Source organism: Suricata suricatta, chromosome 11 (assembly GCF_006229205.1).
Source record: "Suricata suricatta isolate VVHF042 chromosome 11, meerkat_22Aug2017_6uvM2_HiC, whole genome shotgun sequence".
Lineage (NCBI taxonomy): Eukaryota > Metazoa > Chordata > Mammalia > Carnivora > Herpestidae > Suricata > Suricata suricatta.
Window position 1 is genome coordinate 45,912,810 of NC_043710.1, and position 20,895 is coordinate 45,933,704.

Consider the following 20,895-nt stretch of genomic DNA (forward strand, 5'->3'; position numbering starts at 1 on the left):
GCTCTTCAGCTTCGGTTCTAAAAGAAAAAACAAAGGAGCCGCTTGATTTGTTATTCATTCCACATGATACGTTCTTCACTTCATGTCCAAACTCCACAATTAGAGTAGTAAACAGCGAGTTTTGCATGACTTTTATTAAGCTCCCACAGGCCGGGAAGCAGCAGTCATTAGCGGCCCCATGGTGGGCCAACACGGAGGAAAACAGTAGCAGCTCACCACCCGGGGAGAGGCTGCACCTCCCGCCTTCCACTCTCCGGCCCTTGGAGAGGTTTGCTTCTCAGGCCTCTGGCTTGGGGACAGGTCACTGAACCAGCATCAGAGCAGCTAGATTTATATCCCTTTTTGGACCTGGCTCTATGCTCTCTATAAAATCACTTCATGCTACCCCGCGCCCCCCCGCCAGTCCCTGCCTCAGCTTCCTGATCCATCAAATGGTGTGGATGCCAAGTTTAGATGAAGGAGGACACCCCTGTGCCTCACTCCACGCCTGGCACGACCCTGCTCAGGAATGTGGGTTTCCTATTCTAATTAGGGCAGTCTCCCCCATTCTTGAGAGCTCGCTAGTCTGCCTAGAGATAATACCAACAGCTTACCTTTCTTGTTTACTGCTCCTTGGCATCTTTCTAAAGGCTCTGTGTGCATAATCTCACCTAACACTCTCTATGGTCCTGGGAAGTAGGTCCTGCTGTTACCGCATCTGTACAGGGGAGAAAACTGGCCTCCGGGCAGGGATGGAACTTGTGCAGGGTCACAGGATTCCCAGCTGGTGGCACCTGTTGGCACAGACGAGAAGCCGATGCTCAGAACCATGCCTAAGGACTGCTTTCCTAGTTTTGCCAACTGTGACATCTGCTCTCAGGGAGTTCTCTGGGCAGACAGGACAAGAAGCCACCTCAGTCTAGTGCTGCCCCTTGGAGGGGTTCAGAGCGCCCTTGCTGGAGGAAAAAAGGCCGTGATGACCCTATAGGGGAAGGATCTAAAGGAAAGTCTGATTTGTAGTTTCCTCCCTGAAAGGACTGAAGGCAGGTTCTGGAGACTAGGCTGAAGGCGATTTGGAAATACTACCCAGCTGGCCCTGCCCTTCCCCATCCACCCTAGGCTCTGACCCAGAACGCAGGTGTGTCAACTCTCTTGACTCATGAGGGCTCCCTACATGTGCTTCCTGCCTTTAGGGTTCCCCTTTTCTCCCATTCGAAGATGTCTAGTCTCAACATTTCAGGAGCAAAGCATCAGATCCACTTCTCCCCCCCTTCTTACCCTTCAGGTGTCAGCCAAAGTCCACTTCTCCAGACCACCCTGTCCTAGGTGTTCTCACAAGTTATTCTCAAATCTCTGCACCCATCTGATGGCCTCACCACTCCTGTAGTATCTGGATACGTGTGATCATAACCACAGTGGGCAGTTAATCATGAATTTGTCTCCTTGTTAAACTTAGGCTCTACCACCAGATCATAAGTTTCATGAAGGCAGCCACTTGCCTGTCCTGTAGTGAATTGCTTGAGCCTAGCACGCCACCTGGCACAGAACAGGTGCCCAGTGCATTTCCACTTGGTAAAGGACTCTGTTTATAAAGTTGGTGGGATTTTTTAGTAATTGAAGGTAATCTTTTTAACAAAGACATCCTGGAAGCCTGGCCAGATGCACTGGCTTTGCAACTTATCAGCCTTCACCCGAAGCCTGATTCTTCTGTAAGATGGAGTTACAAACATCCATCCGATAGAGGTTTTGTGAGGATTAGGTGGAGAAATATATAGCGTGCTCAGCACTAGGCCTGGTACATTGTAAGTCTGCAATCAATATATGGTAATTGCTGTTATCTTTATTAGTAATATAAATTATTATTAGTCAAGATAAGACCTGGCAGGCTCTGGACCTCTTCTTTTAGACCCACTATCTTTTCATGGGGACCTGCGGATGGGAGCTTGAGAGATATATCCTCCCCCATGAGGGAGGAAGCCAGATCCAGTGTGTTTTTCTTGATGAGGGCCAATTATGGGTGCGGGTTGGACAGGAGTGGGGAAGGAGAGCCTGTCCATCGAGGTCTCCTCTGCCACCACACTTGCTGGCACACGGAGACAGCCTGCCTTCCCTTTGGACTCAACCTTCAGGCAAGAGAGCATTCTCCCATTGACAATCTAGGTTGGTCAGTCTTGCTGGACTCTGACCCACCAGCGGTAGTGTCAGTGTGGACCCCAACACCCCCGTGCATGTCCCCATGCCCTTTGGAGGAGGGTGGCAGCACCCTTGGCTGAGAAGGTGATAAGGAACATAGGAAACAGGGCTCCAGGACTAGGATATGGCTGGTGGCAAGGAGTGGGGACGTCTGCGTGGTGTTTATACCAGGACAGCTTGTGGACATGCTGGTCTGTTTCAAGAAAATTTCCTAGGAAGATGTGTTCAGAATGCATTATGGGCATAAACGGGTTCTTTGATTTTTCCAACTAACTCCACTGTCACCACAAAGCCTTTGTCCCAGCTGCATTTTCTGAAGTCTGTTCATCGCTGTGCATTCGTCTGCCATTGTAGAGCTTTAGTGGAGTCCTTGAGGTTAGCACTGTGTTAATATACTGGGAATTTCAGCAGAGCCGGGCCCTCTAAATCAATCACCAGAACAGCTTTTTTTTTTTTTTTTCTTGCTCAAAAATATGCTATTAAATGCGGGAACACGTGTGGGAGTGGAGGTTGACTTGGGTGAAGGACACGCTTAAAAGGAAAATTTCATAACATTTTTTTCTGCAGGAGAAAGGCCTTGCTGGTCTTAATTTTTGTAGAGCTGAGCTACAGAACACATTTATGTCTCTGCAGTATCTTTAGCGCCTCAGAATATCCTGAGCTGCTCAGAAGTCACTCAGTCATATTTGCCTGGGGCACTATAGGGGTTTAACAAATGTATATTAAATAAGGAAATGATTGAAATCATGGAAAATTGAAGCCTTTTAAGTGATGATCATAAAGTAGACTGAACTGGGATTTATCTTCTCCGTTCCTCTGGGGGTTTCTAGAGTGGGAAAGTCTGAGCTGCTACCTACCCAGTATGAGGACTGTTGATGCTGTGAGAGCATTTCACCCTGCACGGCTAGGCGAAGGTCAGGATACATCCAGGAGGACGTGGTGGGTCGAGGGCTTCATCCAGGGAGGCCAGTGAGGACCAGGAGCAGACAGGGTAGACTCCTCTCTCCCTGAGTTTTCTATGAAGGGATGGAAAGGAAGAAGCTGGCTAGTAGGAGGGATGTGGAGTTGAGAGAACTTGTGTATTCGGATTTGCTTTTTCAGGGAACCACTAAGGGAGCATGTCTGAGGCTGAGAGAGGGAAGTCCATAAAGAAAGAGGTCTGATATTTGGGGAGAGAATGAAGCAACATTCTGGGGTGGGGCAAGAGCCAAGGACAGGAGAGGGTGGGGCCCAAGGCCAGTGGGGCCGGCCCTGGACTTCAGGGGCAGGATGGAGGTGGGTCTAAGAGGAAGGAGTTTGCAGGCTGTATTGCAAGCCAAGTGTGGGGGCTCTGCTTATATTCGAGAGTAGAGAAGGTATAAAAACCTTGCTAATGGGGGTGGCTCAGAGGCTAAGCACGCACACCAGAAGCTCCATTTCTCTGAACTGACTTCTCCCTACTGGATCTTAATGGGCAGATTTGTTGCCCTGCACTGCCCTCCCCCACCGTCTCCCTGATCACTGAGCTTGCTGGTGAGTCCAGATCATCATTGACCTCACGTGTTAAAGTCTGTCAAACACACATACACACTCTCTCCCCACTCCTCCTGATGCCTCCTCCCTGGGAACATACTAAGTTCTTAATTCAGTGCAGGATAACAGTTGTGGTATGCTATCAAAAGATTGAGCTCTCCGCCCCCCTTTTAATTGTTCATGGGTCTGGGTAAGAGTTAGGTGTGGCACAGCCTGTGTCCTGGGAGCAAGTATTGAGAATCTTGTCCTAGAGAATCCCATTCTGTCTAAACTATTAATCCACAAGGTTATATGGAAGGTGTTGTCCAAGGTGCTGGTCTAAAACCGAAATAGAGCTTAGAGGAGTCTTTGAGTGACATGAAACAGGTAATAGGGAGGAAGCCCAAATGGATTTCTCACCTGGAGTTCAAGGTTCTTGGAATAGTTTATCAACACATTCATTTAACCAGCTAATATGTTTTGAGTATATGTTATATATAAAACAGTGGTCTGGACAATAGAAATACAATAATGAGAAGACCAGCATGGTTCCTGCCCTTAGGAAACTGGTAGCCCAATAGAGAGGTTACAAAACATTACAAAAACATTACTAATGGCTAATACTAACCAGTGCTCAGTCCATAGAGTTATTCCCAACAACTCCGTGCAACAGGTACCATTATTATCACCTGCTTTTGCAGATGAGTAAATTGAAAGAATGAAAGGGCCAAGTACATTGCCTGTAGTCACACAGCCAGGGAACAATGGCAGGAGGCACTTAAATTAGTTTGGATCCAGAATCCATCTTTCTTGAGTCAACTCCTTCCCCCTTCCTCCACTAGATCAAGTTTTCTTGGTGTCTATGTTGAAATCCTTTGATGTTTGCTTTAAGAGCATGCATCACATTCTGTGATTCTACTTTTGTGTGATGATCTGGTGAGGGAGCATAGCACAATTGTGGTGTTGGTCAGTTCAGGCTTCATTATGCTCCAGTAACACAGGCCCTCGAAATCCAAGCAGCTTACAATAACAAACATTCTCGGTCATTGCTACATGTCCAAGTCTTTGCTAACCTGATCTCCCTTTTGCAGCCTGTCAAATGCAGACAATAGTAACAGGGGCTTGCTTTGCATGGCAGCACAGTCTACCAAGTCACTGCAGACAACAGTTATACCAGCGGTCTCACCACGGCATAAAGGAGGACACCATCTTTCCAGCTTCCCATGATGGTTCCCAACTGCCCACTTTCTGGCCCTGAAGTCAGTGTCTCACATGTTAGAGTTCCACAGCACCCCTCACCTAGTAGCAATTTATCATTCAGCTTAGGCTAATGGTCCCCAAATCACAGGGACTTACAGCAAGAAATGCTTATTTCTTGCTCGTGCTCCATGGCCACCTCATGTTTTTCTGGTACTGAAGCAGCACATCCCCCTCCATGCTGCCAGTCCAATGGCAGAGAGAGAAAAGAGATGTGGTGGATCATGTGACTGTTCTTAAAGCTTTTGATTGGAAATGAAGCATGTGTCTCCCATTCCCATTCTACTCGTTAAAGGTATGTGGCCGATTCTGACGCTAACAATGCAGGGACCTGTAAGAACTTGGTCAGGAGGGGAACATAGGAGGAGTTTCATAGGACAGAGCAGTGAATCAATCTGTTCAAGTGGCTGAACTGTGAGCATGCACTGACTGACACCAGCTGATAGAGAGTTGGCAGATGGCTGTGTTTGGGAAATGAAGAGTGCCAGGGAATTTTCCTAACTGCACATGATATGCTCCACCTTAGCTGTTTGCCAGTGGTGGACCCAGCTCGTATCAGACAAGCAGACACAGCTGTGAAGGGCTCTGAGCAGTATCTTCCAAAATAGGAACACGGGACCCAACAGACAGACAGCAGGTGTCTGATATTTCTTGAAGAGAGCCAACTTCCCGATGAACAAATAAGCTGTGTTTGCTCTTGCAAGGGGAGGGAGTGATTATCAACAACAGTAACAACTGAAACAAATGTGGGCACCTTTGGCTAAAAACGAAGGGTGGGTGTGATACAGAAAACCTGGGTGATTCATGGCATAGGCTCAAATGGAAGGTTGACGGGGGCAGGGGAGGTGGGAGGGAAAGGCAGGAGTGGGGACAGCTCCAGGGGCCTGAGCAGTAAGAGTTCGTGGACCCATGTCTTAGCTACAGAGCTGCCTCGTCTGTGTCTATCCAGCTCATTGTAGGCCAAATGCAATGCCACGAGCTTCTGCCTCTTCACAACTGCCTGCCCCACTCCCCAGCCCTCCACCCTCTCATCTTGTTGTGAAATGTACAGGCAGAGAGCAGGAGGAGCGAGGGAGGGGAAGCAGCAGACCTGGGAAAAGCCAAGAAATCCCAGGTCGGGGCAGTTAGCAAGTGCTGCACCCTACACACAGACATAGGAGGCTGGAGAAAAAGACAGCTCAGCCCGGGATCCCAGTCCAGGGCACCTGTTCCTCATCTTATCCTGGGCCATGCCAATCTTATTTTCCTGTAACTTGAGCTTCCTCTGCAGTTCTCAGCTTCTTCTGCTCTTATATTTACATGATAATATTCAGATGCCCCGCCCACTCCTAGGTGCTTAACTAAGGCTATGTGAAACTCCAGGCTCACTAGCTTCTCACCCACTAAAGAAAGCACACTAGCATGCAAATGAGGGAGATCTACTTTTACCTTGTTAAAAAAAAAAATCAGAAACTCATGAACTTCAGTAATTATTAAAACACATGCCTTGCTTTATTATAATGAATGAATAAAACATATATACATGTGCCACTTACATTCCCCTGGTAGCTAAAGGCCACTGTGATTTGATCCTTTTGCTTCATCCCCTTTGGTGTTCTTGAAAGGTCACCAGGGTATTCTCTATTAGTCAAGACTCTTAGTTGCAAATGACAGAGACCCCACTCAACCCAACTTAAACCAGCTTCAGGCAGGGCTGGATCCAGGGGCATGAATGAAGTTTGCTGCACTCCTCTCTGCTCTTCCCCTCACCTCACCCTTCTCTTCCTCCTCTTCTTCTGTATCCCCCTCCTATTTTGGCTCTGGTTCCCTTCAAATGTATCCTTAATCTCTCCTATATTCAAGGGGAAGGGACTTTCTTGATTTACGTGAGGAAGAAAGCAACAGGTAGCTCTGGGCCCAGAGCCTTCCAGCATGACCCCACACATAGAAAATCTGAGGGAGGGCTTTCATTGGCCAAGACTGATCAACATCCTAGAACCAGTCTCTGGGCCAGTGGCCAGACTGAACTATGCCTCCCATTATGGCCAGAGTGAGGCAAGATGCTCTTGCAAGAGAGCAAATAAAGCTCTCAGCATCAAGAATCCCACAACCGCCTTCTTCAGGTTGTGTCTGCTCACTCACTGGTAGTTCATTCCCGCTCAGCCCTCAGTTTCCATGTGGGGACCCCAGGATGACCCCTGCTGCCTCTCCTGGGACAGAGGGGCTGACAAGGGAAACAGAGGCCAGGTGACACTAGGAGCTCAGAATGACACAGGAAGAGAAGGCAGAGCTGATGAGGGGGGAGGAGGTTCAGGTTGCTGACTGGGCTGCAAACAACCTCATAGGCAGTGGTGGAGAGATGGCTGCCCCCCCCCCCCGGACTCCCCAATCCTATGTGTACAAGATCCAGATTGAGACACACAAGCTATGAATCTTAAGTCAAGATGTCCAAGCCCAGCAATCATGCTGAGCAGCTGTCTGCCTAGTTGCCCTGGTTAGGTGCAGAGTAGGGGGCAGGAGTGGGGTAGAAACTGGACATCACTCAGTCTGATGTTCCAACACAACACCCTGGTCCAAAGTTCTCTTTTCTCCCCGCAGCCCTGCAGCCTCCCCTCCGCAGTGGCCTCCTCCAGACAGGCCTGCAGAAGTGGCTGAGCCTCCTGTACCCCAGCTCACTTTCCGGGCACCCGGGATGGTTCGCACTCCAACAACTCTGAGAATTCCTCAGAGGCGCTCACAAGTGGAGGGACAGTTAATCCATAGCCAGAGCTCCCCGTATCTTCAGCCCCGAGCTGCTTGTCCAGCCTTCTCCCCCCACCCCCGGAAACACCCTCTTTCCCCAACATGGCAAGGTAGTGCCAAGCCTCCGGTGGCTTGTCTCCAGTCCCTTCTGACAGCGGTCCCTCACCCTGGTCATTTGTCTGGGCAAACTCCTCACTCCCGGACTAGTCCCAGGTGGAGTAAATCACTCCAGCTCTGGTCCCTCAGGCGCTTTGACCTGGGCTTACTCTGCTCTAAGCCTGGCCATGAGGCTATGCTCTTCCCTTTACAGCATGCCCGTCTCCTCACCAGGCTCCCTGAGTTAGGGAGCACGTGTCTTCCTCCTCCTCTCTGCTCCCCAATTCCCAGCTCAGGCCACACGAAGCTCAGGCACGAAGCGTTTGCTGAATTAAACTGGATCCGTGCACTGAGTGCCAGTTACACACCTCCGCACACACACCTGGGGGCGCACGTGCTTAGCCCCACCTGTTCCCCTCCACCAGGGAAATGGGCGGTGGGCCTCCGGGGAGGTGGTGGTCTTGAGCTAGGAACCATGCTTTCCACACTTGTGCTCCTTCACAGCTCTGGCAAACAGATGTTTAGGTTTTCATTCCCTTGATGCACCTGGGTTCTGTGGTTAGTGAACACAAGATCATTCTGGAAAGGACTCCCCTTCACTCCTGATTTAGCATCTCTGCCCCGCGGCCCTCAGCACTGTAACTAACCTCTGTGTCGAGGGGTTAATGACTAGTAACCAAACCCTTAAATCAGCCTGCCCTGTCTGCAAAGGGGCAGCTCATTCTTGGAAAAGAGGACAAAGAGCCCATTTCTAGCACACATTACAGATGTCAGAGTCACTACTCTAAATTGAGATTTAATAAAGCAAGCCTCTGCTCCCTCTCTGCCCCTCCCCTGCTCCCTGCCTGCCATTTCCATGAATCCGTGCCCACAGGCCCACCAGCCAGGTGGGCTCAGGACGGGGGCCAGAGATAAAGGGATTGAAACAGGGCAGCTGGACCTGCAGTCCCTTCCCTATTGTGTCCCTCCTGCCTTGTCCTTGCCCCAGGGGCCCTGGGGCCAGACTGGGGGCTATCAGGATTATTCTCATAATCACACTTTACAGGTCCCGAAACTGAGGCTCAAAGTGGCTTCAGAGCTGCAAAGTGAGGGCGGAGGTGTGGAGTAGAGACGCTGGTCCACCTGCCTGTCCCACGTGCGCACCTTTCTCCCAGATGGGTGGTTCTCAAATGCTCACACACATCAGATTCACGGGGAGGGCTTGTTAAACATACAGACTCCTGGGCCCTGCTCAGTTTGATTAGGCAGGTCTGGGGTTAGGCTCGAAGTGTGTTTGTCAATTTCCGAGATGATGCTGGGACCACACTTAAAGAACTCTGGTCCTAAACAATCGTGCTTCCTGATCTCTTGGCCACCCTCGGTCTTGCAAACAGTGCCCCTAAGGATGGGGATCCCGGTTGGTCCCACGATGAGAGGCTTGGAACTCAGGTGGCCCTAGGGGCCATCCCCACGTTTCCTCCCAGGGCTACCCCCAAATGCCCTTAATACAGCTAGTTTCAAGCCCGGCTGCACATTGGAATCAGCTGGAACTCCCCCATGCCTGGGTCTCACCTGCTAAGACTGATTTATACTTTAAGTTTTATGTTTTATTTTTGAGAGAGCACACACGTGCACGCACAAAAGCAGAGACGGGCAGAGAGAGAGGGAGAGAATTTCCAGCAGGCTCCGTTCCTACAGAGCAGAGCTCAAACACAAACCGTGAGATTGTGACCTGAGCTGAAACCGAGAGTTGAATACTAAACCGACTGAGCCACCCAGGTGCCCCTGATTTATATTTAAGTTTTATATATTTTTGAAAGAGGGAGAGTGCACATACACCAGCAGGGAAGGACAGAAAGACAGGGAGAGAATTTCAAGCAGGCTCTGTGCTTACAGAGCAGAGCTCAAACACACAAACCGCGAGATTGTGACCTGAGCTGAAACTGAGTTCAATCCTTAACCGACTGAGCCACCCAGGCGCCGCCCCCTTTTATGTATCTTCTACTTGTGAGAGCGCGCGAGAGAAAGAGCGCGCGAGAGAGAAACACACACAAGCAAGCAGGGAAGGGCAGAGAGAGAGGGAGAATTCCAAGCAGGCTCCATACTCACAGAGCAGAGCTCAAACCCAAACTCTGAAATTATGACCTGACTCAAAACCAAGAGTCAAATACTTAACTGACTGAGCCACCCAGGCACCTCTGATTTATACTTTTTTTTCAAGTTTTATATAATTTTTTTTGAGCAAGAGCACGCACACACGAGTAGGGAAGGACAGAGAGAGGGAGAGAGTTTCAAGCAGGTTCTATGCTTCCAGAGCAGAGCTCAAACCCACAAACTGAGATCATGACCTGAGCTGAAACCGAGTCGAATGCTTAACCGACAGAGCCACCCACACACCCCTGATTTATACTTTTTAAGTTATATATTTTTTTTGAGAGAGAGAACACACATGACCAGGTAAAGGCAGAGAGAAAGAGAATTTCAAGCAGACTCCATGCTTGCAGAGCAGAGCTCAAAAGCACAGAACTTGTGCTGAAACTGAGAGTTAAATGCATACTGACTGAGCCCCACAGGCGCCCCTGATTTATACTTTTTAAAGGCCCCCCCCAGGTGATTCTACTGTGAGCGCTGCCTCAGCTGGAGTGCACGTAGGAGTGGGTTGCTTTGATCCCTCTCTCCTCCCCCATTTCATTTGCTCACAGATCTTTCTCCTGTTCCAAAGCCCAGCACCCATCCATCCCCTCCCCTAAGAAGCCCACCCATGCAGTGGCCCAGCCCAGAAGTTGGCTCTCCCTTCAGTGATCTTTACCGACAGCCCTGCACCCCTGCCATTCTGACACTTTGTTTCAAATTTTCCACCCCTAGACTGTCACTCCCCTGGTGTGACCTCCCAGCCCCACAGAGGGCTGGGCTCTTGTGTCTTTGTTGGGTGGGCAGCAACAATCCTCCAGGGTATGCACAGACCCCCATGCAGGTATCCAGAAAAATGACAGGGGCCCTGCCTCACCCTGGGTTGCTTTTCCCATGAAAGCACCCTGCAAGTAAAGTTGTTTTCTCTGTGGTAGGTTCTAGAACCTCTTGTAAAGAGTGTCCCACAGTGACTCTCCTCCTTCCGCCCCCTTACCACCCTCGAGGCTGAGGGAGGTTTCAGCCAAATACCATCACTGCTGCCCGTGCCTCTTCAATGTCTCTCACTTACCTTATTTTTCAAGGGCAGCCACGTGATAGGCCAGCAGTGTTGCCAAGGGAACATCGCTGAATAAAAGAAATAAGGCTCCTCAAAACCCACCTGGCCTTTTTTGGGAAGAGAGCTGGGACTTCTGTTGCACCTTGAAACCATATTATTAAGTCATTTAGCCAACCCCATTTAGCTCCACTGTCCTGATTTGCCAGGGAGTCCCTCCTCCCTCTCCCCCTGCCCATCTCAGCCTCTGCTCGGGGGAGGCCCTGCCGTGGGCTCGGAAGGGACGAGACCTTCTGGGGTGCTCGACCCAAGAGTGGGGTGAAGGTGCTGAATGGCCAAGGTCTCGGCCTTCCCCCTGGGGCCTCCCCCAGGCAGGAGGAGAGAGAGGGCGTGCCTGTCTTTGCCTGTGGCAAGGTGTTTATGCCCTCTTGGCCTCAGTTTCCTTGTCCTTACCACTGGATGGTACCGCAGATCCGGAAAGTACCTGGCAGAGGGCCCGGCACATAGGGGCACAACAAGCTCGTTTCTTCTCGCACTTTCCTTCCCCAAGAAGGCTTGGCCACCAGGGGCGCTTTCTGTCAGGGAGGTACTGTTTGATGGGGGGAAGGGCGGGGGGAGGATCCTATAAAAGGCCATAGCTCTCTCTGACACAGGCTGGGCTCACCTCCATGCCTGCTGGGTAGGGAAGGGATGCCGCTGTGGGCAGCTGGCAGGGCTCAAGGTGGCGCCTCGTGCTTGTCCAGGAGATAGAGTGACAGAACAGGACCGACCTCCAGCCCTGGCCTGGGCTCTGTGGCCCCAGGGGCAGTAGTGTGCACCCAGTGGGCCCTGTGGCCAGCTAGCCGGCTTCACTATTATTGGTCATGACTCCTGCCCCTGGCCTGAGAGAGAGGGAAATGCCACTGATGTGCGCCCCAGGACACGATGTGTTTGTTCTGTCACCCCGTGCTCCCTGAGCCACACAGCCAGACTCTCATTTCTATGCCCCCGAGGCTGGTGAAACACTCATGGGCAGGATGGAGCCCCACAGCCCCGCTGTGACTGGGGGGTTCAGGAAGGAATGTCACTAAGCGTTTCGCACCCTCTGGTATCACTGGCCCCTCCAGCCCTCTGCGGCCTCCTCAGTGCAGGTGCCTCTGGGCGGGGTCGGGGGGGAGTCCCCAGGATCACAGGGGAAGCTTCACAAGACCGCCTCCTGGCCTCGCCTCCTCCGCCCGGCTGCTAGGGCTGCCTTGACCCAAGGGAGGGAGGCGAGTCCCAGGTGGGGCTCTGGCGTCAGACTGCCTCGGTCTGAAGCTCAGCTACCGCTCTCCACCTGTGCGACTTTTACTTCATTTCCTGTGCCTCCGTTGCCTCATCTACAAGATGGGTGTGATAGTGATGCCTGCCTCGCAGAGTTGTAGGATTCGGTGGGATAAAGCATACAAATGACCTTGTGTCAGGCATATAGTGGAAGCTAAAAACATCTCCGCTTTCATGACTAACTGCCTAAGACAAGGTTCTCAACAGCAGCATTTTGAGGATTTGGGGTCAGAAAATGCTTTGCTGTTGGGGGGCTGTCAGGTACATTGCAGGATGTCGAGCAATGAGCGTCCCTGACCTCTGCTGCATGGATGCCAGTAGCAGTGTCCCTCCCCCTCTCTCATGACAACCACAGATGTCTTCAACCATCGCCAAATACCCCCTGGGTCGGCAAAACCGCCCCTCTCTGAGAACCCCGGTTCAAAGTCCTTGCTTGCAACAACCTTCCGGGCTTTCCATGACTCAGCAAGCAGAGCAGTATGAAAAGTGGGGCATCTTGCACGAAACTGATGCCCCTCTTTTGTGTTCAGGCCATTTAGCAATTCAATCCACTGCTGGCTGGATGCCTGAGGGGTTCAAGGGACGCCTTGAGAGTATCCGAATCTCTGTCCCTTATCTGCCAGAGGCGTGGTGATACCCCTCAAGATGCACTTTGGTGTTTGCTTTTAAGTAAGGAACAACTGTCTGTCCCTGGTATGATTTTCCCAGGTTCTGGAGCAATGGGCAGCTCGGGTGACAGCTGTGCCAGGTAGGAGTCGCATGCGTGCTCTCCGAGCATCTCCCCCAAGCACTTCAGAGCAGCTGAGTGAATAAAACGGATTTCAGCTATTATCTGGGCAGCCGCTTATGTCTGTACAACCTGCCCCTGAGAGCAGAGTCAGGCCCTGGTGACAGCGATGAAAGGAGGGTGGCAGTAACTAGCTTCCTAGCTGTCCTTATCAGGCGCCCACACTCCTGAGCCTCAGGAAACCTGGGTCCCGGCCAACAAGGTGATGAAGAGCTCCACTGTGTCCTGAGGAGAGAGCATGGGGCATTCAGCCCAATGTCATGAACAGCTCTGCACTTTGTGGAGATAGGCTCAGTGGCAGGCGGAGACCCCATGCTTTTGCATATTCATGGAAGGCTTTCGGGAGGTGGTGTTTTTAGTTCTCTTTTCTTTCTTTCTTTTTTTTTTTTTGCTTTATATATTTTTTAATAGTTTATTTTCCAACTGGTTTCCATATAACACCCAGTGCTTCTCCCCACAAGTGCCCCCCACCATGACAGTCACCCCCTCCCCCTTCAGTCCATGGTTCGTTTTCAGTATTCAATAGTCTTTCATGATTTGTGTCCCTCACTCTCCCCAGTTCTCTTTCCCCCTTCCTCTCCCTATGGTCCTCTGTTAGGTTTGTCCTGTTAGACCTATGAGTGCAAACATATATATGGTATCTGTCCTTCTCTGCTTGACTTATTTCGCTTAGCATGACACCCTCGAGGTCCATCCACTTTGCTACAAATGGCCATATTTCATTCTTTCTCATTGCCATGTAGTACTCCATTGTGTATATATACCACATCTTCTTGATCCATTCATCAGGTGATGGACATTTAGGCTCTTTCCATGATTTGGCTATTGTAGAAAGTGCCACTATCTGGGGAAAGAGAAGAACATTGAAATTCACGAGACATACCGAACTCCCCTAAAATGTAACGTAAACCGACCTTCAGCACAACATATCATAGTGACATTGGCAAAATATAAAGATAAAGAGAGACTTCTAAAAGCAGCTAGGGAGAAAAGGGCCTTAACATACAAAGGGAAACCTATCAGAGTGGTTACAGACCTATCTACTGAAACTTGGCAGGCCAGGAAGGAATGGCAGGAAATCTTCAATGTGATGAACAGGAAGAATATGCAACCAAGAATTCTTTATCCAGCAAGCCTGTCATTCAAAATAGAAGGAGAGATAAAGGTTTTCCCAAATAAACAAAAGTTGAGAGAATTCATCACTACTAAACCACCTCTACAAGAAATCTTAGGAGGGACTCTATGAGAGAAATGTAGCAAGGAATAAACGTTTAGTTTTCTTTTCAAAGGAGAAAGATTTGGGTTAGGCGAGTGAAGGAAGCACAGACAATGCTCATTTTAGGGTGACTGGAGCCATTATTTCCTGATATGTTAGTTTGCCCAACTTGGCTGTTGGATCATCCTAGATCAGGGACCATATCTTTCTCATGTCTGTTATCCTCAGATCTCAACTTAGAGACTGTTGTTGGATGGATGGATAGATGGTAGATGGATAGATAAGATGCCTACCAGCATCTATTTAAATTCCTAAATCTGACCAGTCATCATATTCTCCCTCACCTCCAATAAATTGGGAGCCACAACAGGTCATTGGCTTTCCTGAGTGGTGAATTGGAAATCCGTACCACACAATGGAGGGTCTCTTACTCAATATGGGTGTTGAATAAACCCCTCTTGCCTCTGTGTTCTGGTCACATGTCCACATTGAAGCCATGCTTTCTACATTGGGCCTCTGCTCAGAACCCTGGTCACCTTTAATATGGGAATAATTAGTCATCTTGGTAGTTTAGTGTCTATTTCCATGGATTCCCAAATCTGATAACTTGTAAGAGCATCTGAGAGAGCGCATCCTTCCTGTAATGAGTGTCTTCTGTTTATCTCTCCAGATCCACTCTCCATCCTTTCCTTCTACCCTAGGACACTGACTCTATGGAATGTTTCAGTGGGTTCCCATGTGCTTTGGTTTCCACCAGGGTTCTGCCAATAGGCTGACCCAGCAGAAGAACCGAGTGAGGAGGGGGGAGAGTAAAGTTGGGTTATTTATTCACCACCACACTCATCATTACCTCCAAACCCCTTCCTCCCTGAAGCCTTCTTGCTAGTTCACCCTCTCTACATGACTTTTACAGATTCTGGTAACTTCTCTCTTCTCTCATCCCTTTGGGTCTAAGAGTGGTAATAACTCCATGTTATTATTTTCAGGGAACTATACTGTCCCTGTGGTTACCTTACATCCTACCCACATCACTGAGAATTGCTCCTTTTTTGATTCCTCTACCTTGAGTGTGCCTTCTGTTTCTGGTTGGGGCCTTGACTGGCCTGAGGGTCTTCTTATGTCTGAAGATCCATGCCCTCCTGAGGTATCCAAGTCCTCTCCATGCCCTCATTAGACTTCCAGAGGTCAGAAAGAACATGCCCCCAAGAACCCCCCCTTACCTCCTTCCCTGCACTGCCCTTCTCACCCCACAACCACTTTTATGTCCCACATTCATGTCTAAAAGTCCTTGTCAACCACTCTCTTCTAAAATAAGAAATGTTTCATGTTATCACTTGGAATTAATCAAAAACATTTACTGATAAGAATGTTTTAATATATGAAGATGACAAGAGGGCCCACCCTGAACTCTAACCTAAAGTGAAGAAATATAGTATCTCATGTGCCCCTGGGGCCTAATCATAAGTGGGAGTGTTCATTTCTTTAATAATATGATGAGAAAAACTCACAGAACCCTATGACTTCTCACTCAGAGCCCTTTTGGGGAACCATGACTTAAAGTTGAGGGAAATGACTGGAAACTTGAAGGCCAAGAGTCATGTGGCTTTCTTCTAGACCAGGGCCAGTAAACTGCAGCCCATGGCACACCCCTTGTTTTTGTAATTGAAGCATTATCCTAACAGCCATTCATTCACATATTGTCTGTGGCTGTGTTTGTGGTACAGTGTCAGAGTTGAGTTTTCAGACTGTATGGCCCTCTATGTAGGAAAGAGTTAACACAGTGAGGCTGACTGCTGTCCTTCGAAAGGCTTGCTTGGATCTTGGATTTCAGGAGGGTTCCCGCCATCCCAGATCTGTAAGAGTGGTTCGCTATGCATAACCAGACTGTACAAATAACATGGTCTGTGCTGAACACCTGCTTTCCTTCCGGGAGTCTGGGATTTGGGGATGGGCCAGGCAGAGGCTGCTTGTGTGACCAGCCCTGATAAAAGCCCAGCTGAATCTCTAAGAACTTTGCAGGTAGAAAACATCTCACACGTGTTGTCTCAGCTCCTTGTGGAGAGAATTAAGTGTATCCTTGTGACCATTAGGAGAGCACCTTTGGAAGCTTCCACTGGTTTCCCCCAGACTTTGCCCTATGTGCCTTTTCCCTTTGCTAATCTGACTTGTAACATTTTGTTATGATAAATCACAGTTGTGCGCACAAATGTGTGCTGAGTATTGTGACCCCTAACAGATCTTCAAACCTCACTCAGAGTGGTCTTAGGAACCTCCCAACACACCGCAAAGCCAAAATTACTTGCCACCTGGCCCTTTAAGAAAATGTTTGCCAATCCTTGGTCTACACAGCCTTAGTCTAGATGGAAATTATGTTTTATAAGACTCTGAACTGCCTATGGCACAGGTCTTTTCTCTTTATCTACTGGCCAACCACAATATCTTGCACAAAATATTTATGAAGAGAGGAAGTCAGCAAGCCTGCAAATAATGGATTCAAGCCATGCTTTTTAAACTGTGAGTGGTGAAATCAATTGAAAAGGTTATGACTAGTGCTTTTCAGTGAAAGAATAGAAGAGAAGATATCAGATTGCATTGCATATGGTAAGACTAAGTTGATTTCTTGAAAATTTGGTTTCAATTATACCTGTGGACCAGGTACGGTCATGAAGTTACAGTGTTTCTCCCTCTTGCCCGTTGTAATAGAAAATAACGTGAAGACCACGGGACGGCGCTAGCTGCCAGGGAACATCCCCACCAAGCCCCCCACCTCTCTGGCCACTGCACTTAACCGTGTTCTCCCCCGCCCCCAGAATGTGTACTACACGAGCAGTCAGCAGATCCACGTGGGCGTCCTGAGCCCCACGCTGGACGACGATGACAACAGGTGCCTGGTGGACGTCAACAGTCGGCCGCGGCTCATCGAGTGCAGTTACGCCAAAGCCAAGAGAATGAAGCTTCACTGGCAGTTCTCTCAGGTAACAGCCCCAGGGCCCCCCCGCCGAGGGCAGTGGGGAGAGCAGGGCTGGGGGGCCATCCAAGGAGTCAGCCAACATGTGGGAGGGGAGCAGGAGGAAAGGGACATGGTAGCAACAGGGAGGCTGGGACCCAGGGCCGACTCGGGATTTACTGGGCACTGACTCCGTGCCAGGCGTTTCGTGTACGTTAGCTCATTGGATCCTGATATTGGCTCTAAAAGGGGAATTGTTATCGTTGTTGTGGTCACTGTTTTGTTATTAATTTGTAGATATAAGGAAGTAGGCTCAGAGGGAGAAGTCACACAGTAAGGATTTAGACTCGGGTGTCTGTCTTTGAACTCTCCCATGTCTCTTCCACTCGCCCAGTGTCCCAGGTATAGACAGTGGCGAGGCACCCCTGGTCTGTGCCCCGCTCCGCCTTCCTCCCAGAATGGGCTCACTCCAGGGGAAGACGTTTCCTCAATGGGCAGCCTGTACACCAGTGACCCAGAAGCATTCCTGTATTAAGCCCCCCTCAGTTCTGAGGCCCATATTTGACTTCCTGCTCTCCATTGGCCCAGTTATAAAATGATGCCCAAGAATCAGGATGCCTGGCTGGAGGGGTCCACAGTGACCCAGCTCTGAAGAGGACCTGGGCCTCAGCCCAGCGGCTCCCAGCCCCCAGGGAATCCACTAAGTTAGGGCTAGGTTTCCTCCAGAGGTAGGAACACCCACCCACCAGGCACTGCAGAGGAAGTTTTCAGAACAGGAAGCAAGGGAGCCCACGGGGTTCTAAGGCATCAGAACTAAGAGGATCTAGAGGCATCTAAGGGGACTGTACATGGTCAGAAAGGGAATATCTGTGTTTGTGGGACTGAGTGGCAGAGACCCTGACCCAGCCTCCCAGCAAGCTGTTCCTGCCCTGGGGAGGAGGAAGCGTGTGAGCACTGGAAGGGGCTGGAAGGGGCTGGCAGTTACTGCCTGCGGTGGGGGGCGGGGCAGGGGAGGTCCCAGCTCCTTCCTTCCTATTCTCTCTCGGGTAGGGGAGCCTTTGATCTATGATCTGGGTCTGTGCAACCAGAGGACTGAGCTAGGTCCTAAATGAGTGATGAAGGTCAATACTGAGTTCAAAACAAGGCCATAGATTTAAGGGGTACTCAGAGAGCAGGAGCAAGAGCCCAGACAAGGGCCTTGTGCCCCACAGGAAAGCAGGTGCTGGGGAACAGCACAGGGAGCTGGCTGGGAGCACTTCCACGGCAGGTAGGAGATGCATGTGGTGGCTCTGAGTGCCAGCTGGGCCTGCAGACATGAGGGGTTCGGTGAGAGGGAAATGTCCACCAGGACTGGTGACTCTTGCCCTGGTCCTTCCTGTGCTGTAAGCTCATTTATTCTTCACAACAGCTGCATGTAGGTACCAGGAGGAAACTGAGACACAAAGATGGTAACTAACATGCCCAATGTGTCCATGTGGGTTACAATCCAAGAACTGTTTCAAGTTCTCCTTTTTACTTGGTAGTGGCCACCGGGAAGAAGGTCAGGATCAGGGCTGAGGTTTGAGAATGCAGGGCACACCTTCCTCCTGCCCCCCTCTCTCTCACTGAAGCACCTCTCTGACCCCACACTCTGCCCAGCAGAAGCCTTTGTCACTGTCCCCTGGCAGGTGTCCAGCCCTGAGTGACACAGGACGGGGCTCTATTTCTTCTCTGGCCTCCTTTAAGAGGAGAGGCAGAGAAGAGGGCTGGAGGCATGTGCTCAGGGAGGACGGCTGAATGTGTGCTTGCTAGCTGGTGTTTCCCGGCTCAGGCCAGATGCACAATCAGCCTGCAGACTGGAGGCAGCAGAGGGAAATGGACACATCGTCCCTGTGGAGGTGAGTGGGGCTGACTTTGCTGGAGTGAAGTGGACATCACCCCATCCGAAGGGGCCATGCAGGGGCTCACATCAGGCCCTTCTCCGCTGCCTTCAGCCAAGCCTGCTGGGCCCATAAGCTCAGCTTCCTCCTGGGAACTTTGAAGAAACTGCCCAGGAAGATGGCAGCTGGGGAGCAGGAGCAGGACTGCTGGCTTTTCAGAAGAGACAGCACTTCCCTTGGACCTTGAAGAACATGCAGGAGCTTGCTCCCTATGAAGATAGTGAAGGGCATTCCGGAGAGAGGGAACAGCATGGGCAGAAGCCGTGAAGCATCAAACCCTAGCTACATTCAGGGAGCTGTGGATAGTCAGGTGTGCTGGGGGCCCGGATGGCACAGGGTACGGGAAGTAGCTGCAGAGGAGTCTGAACTTGAGCCTGTGGGCAGGAAAATGTGCGACAGGGGACTGGCATGTTTAGGTGTTGGCTTTTGAATGCCCCTGAGGCAGAGAGCGTGGGGCTGAATAGGAAGGGGAGCTTCTAGAAGGGGGAGAGAGAGAGGAAGAAGAGCCAGTGGGGGCAGAAATGCAGTCTGAACATTTAGCCATTCCCTCCTCCCACTCCTCTGTGAGTGACCCCGGGATCGTTATGGCCCTTCCTGGCCACCGAGATCTCCTCTCAGGGCAGGGCAAGGTCTGAGGCTGAACCAAGATGCCCAGCTTCTGGTGGTTGTGGGCCAGGCAGATTGGCACGTGTGGCTGGGAGTCCTCTAACGGACCAACATGCCGCTTCAACTCAGGAGGAGGGAGAGAGGCCCCGGGCAGTCCCGGGATAGCCCCTGGAGGTCATGACCCAGCCATGCACCTGCTGCTCTGGGGACTTGGTGTCACCAGGATACAAGTGTTGTTGAACTCAAGCGAGCTCCCTGGCCTCTTTGGAAGCCTTGCTCCTCCGAGGGGGCCCGGGAACCACCAGGGACACAGAGCTCCTCAGCCCCACTGTGTCGAGCCTCGTGCAGTGCAGTGTTCATAAGCATAGCAGCTCCATCCCAAAGATGACAAAACGAGATGAAGTCACCTGGCCAAGATCACAAGGCCTGAGAGATGGAGCCAGAGTTCAAACAGGCTTGTTGAATCTGAGCCCAGGCTGCTTCACATCCCAGCCCCACACACAGGCCCCTCTGCCTTTTTTCCAATCCTCAAGGACAGACATGCCCACAAGGTGTCAGGCTGAAGTGACTCAGCTCCATCTCCAGACCCAGATATCTGGGTGCCCCTGGCTGGCCTTCATCTCATCTGTCCATCCCTGACCAGGGCAGAGAAAGGAACAGTCCCTTAAAATGAATGTACTCAAGGCAAAGACACCCCCAAATCCAGCTCTTTCCCCTCCTCAGCTCAGTGCATGGCCTTGAACAGACAGCCTCATGTGATTCCTACTTGAAAGGACACGGTGACGGACAAAGCAGGCCCGTGTTGGATGGAATCCTGGAGCCTGGGCAATTGTCAGCCACTTACCCACATATCTACTTAACTCCCAGGGTGGTTTGGCAGTCACATCTTTGATCCTTCTACCAAGGGGAACTGCTTGGAAATAATATTTTTAAATCCCTCATTTGCAAACCCAGAGCATCCACTCTTGCCTGATATTTAAAGATTAACATACGTGAATTTTTTATTTAATGCAAAACAATGGATATTTATCAAGCAACCCGGAATCCGCAAGGCCTCACTGGTTAGGAACTGCTGTTGACAAGGCCAAAGGAGGCTGGAAGCCTCTTACATGATTAAATCGTGTGCTTCGGCTACTTTTCTTGCAACAGGTTTTAATCTTTGCAAATTACATGGGTATCCTACCAACTAGAATGATCTGGTGCAGAAGTTGGGCTGAA

General features: G+C 50.4%; 1 protein-coding gene across 1 annotated transcript in view; it reads left to right on the forward strand.

Annotated features, from left to right (window-relative positions):
* The window catches only part of GALNT18 (polypeptide N-acetylgalactosaminyltransferase 18), a 342,758-nt gene that overhangs the window by 309,316 nt on the left and 12,547 nt on the right, over positions 1 to 20,895 (forward strand). Inside the window, exon 10 of the mRNA XM_029957126.1 lies at positions 17,016 to 17,180. Within this exon, the coding sequence (XP_029812986.1) occupies positions 17,016 to 17,180 (165 nt within the window). The remainder of the gene's footprint in view (positions 1 to 17,015; positions 17,181 to 20,895) is intronic.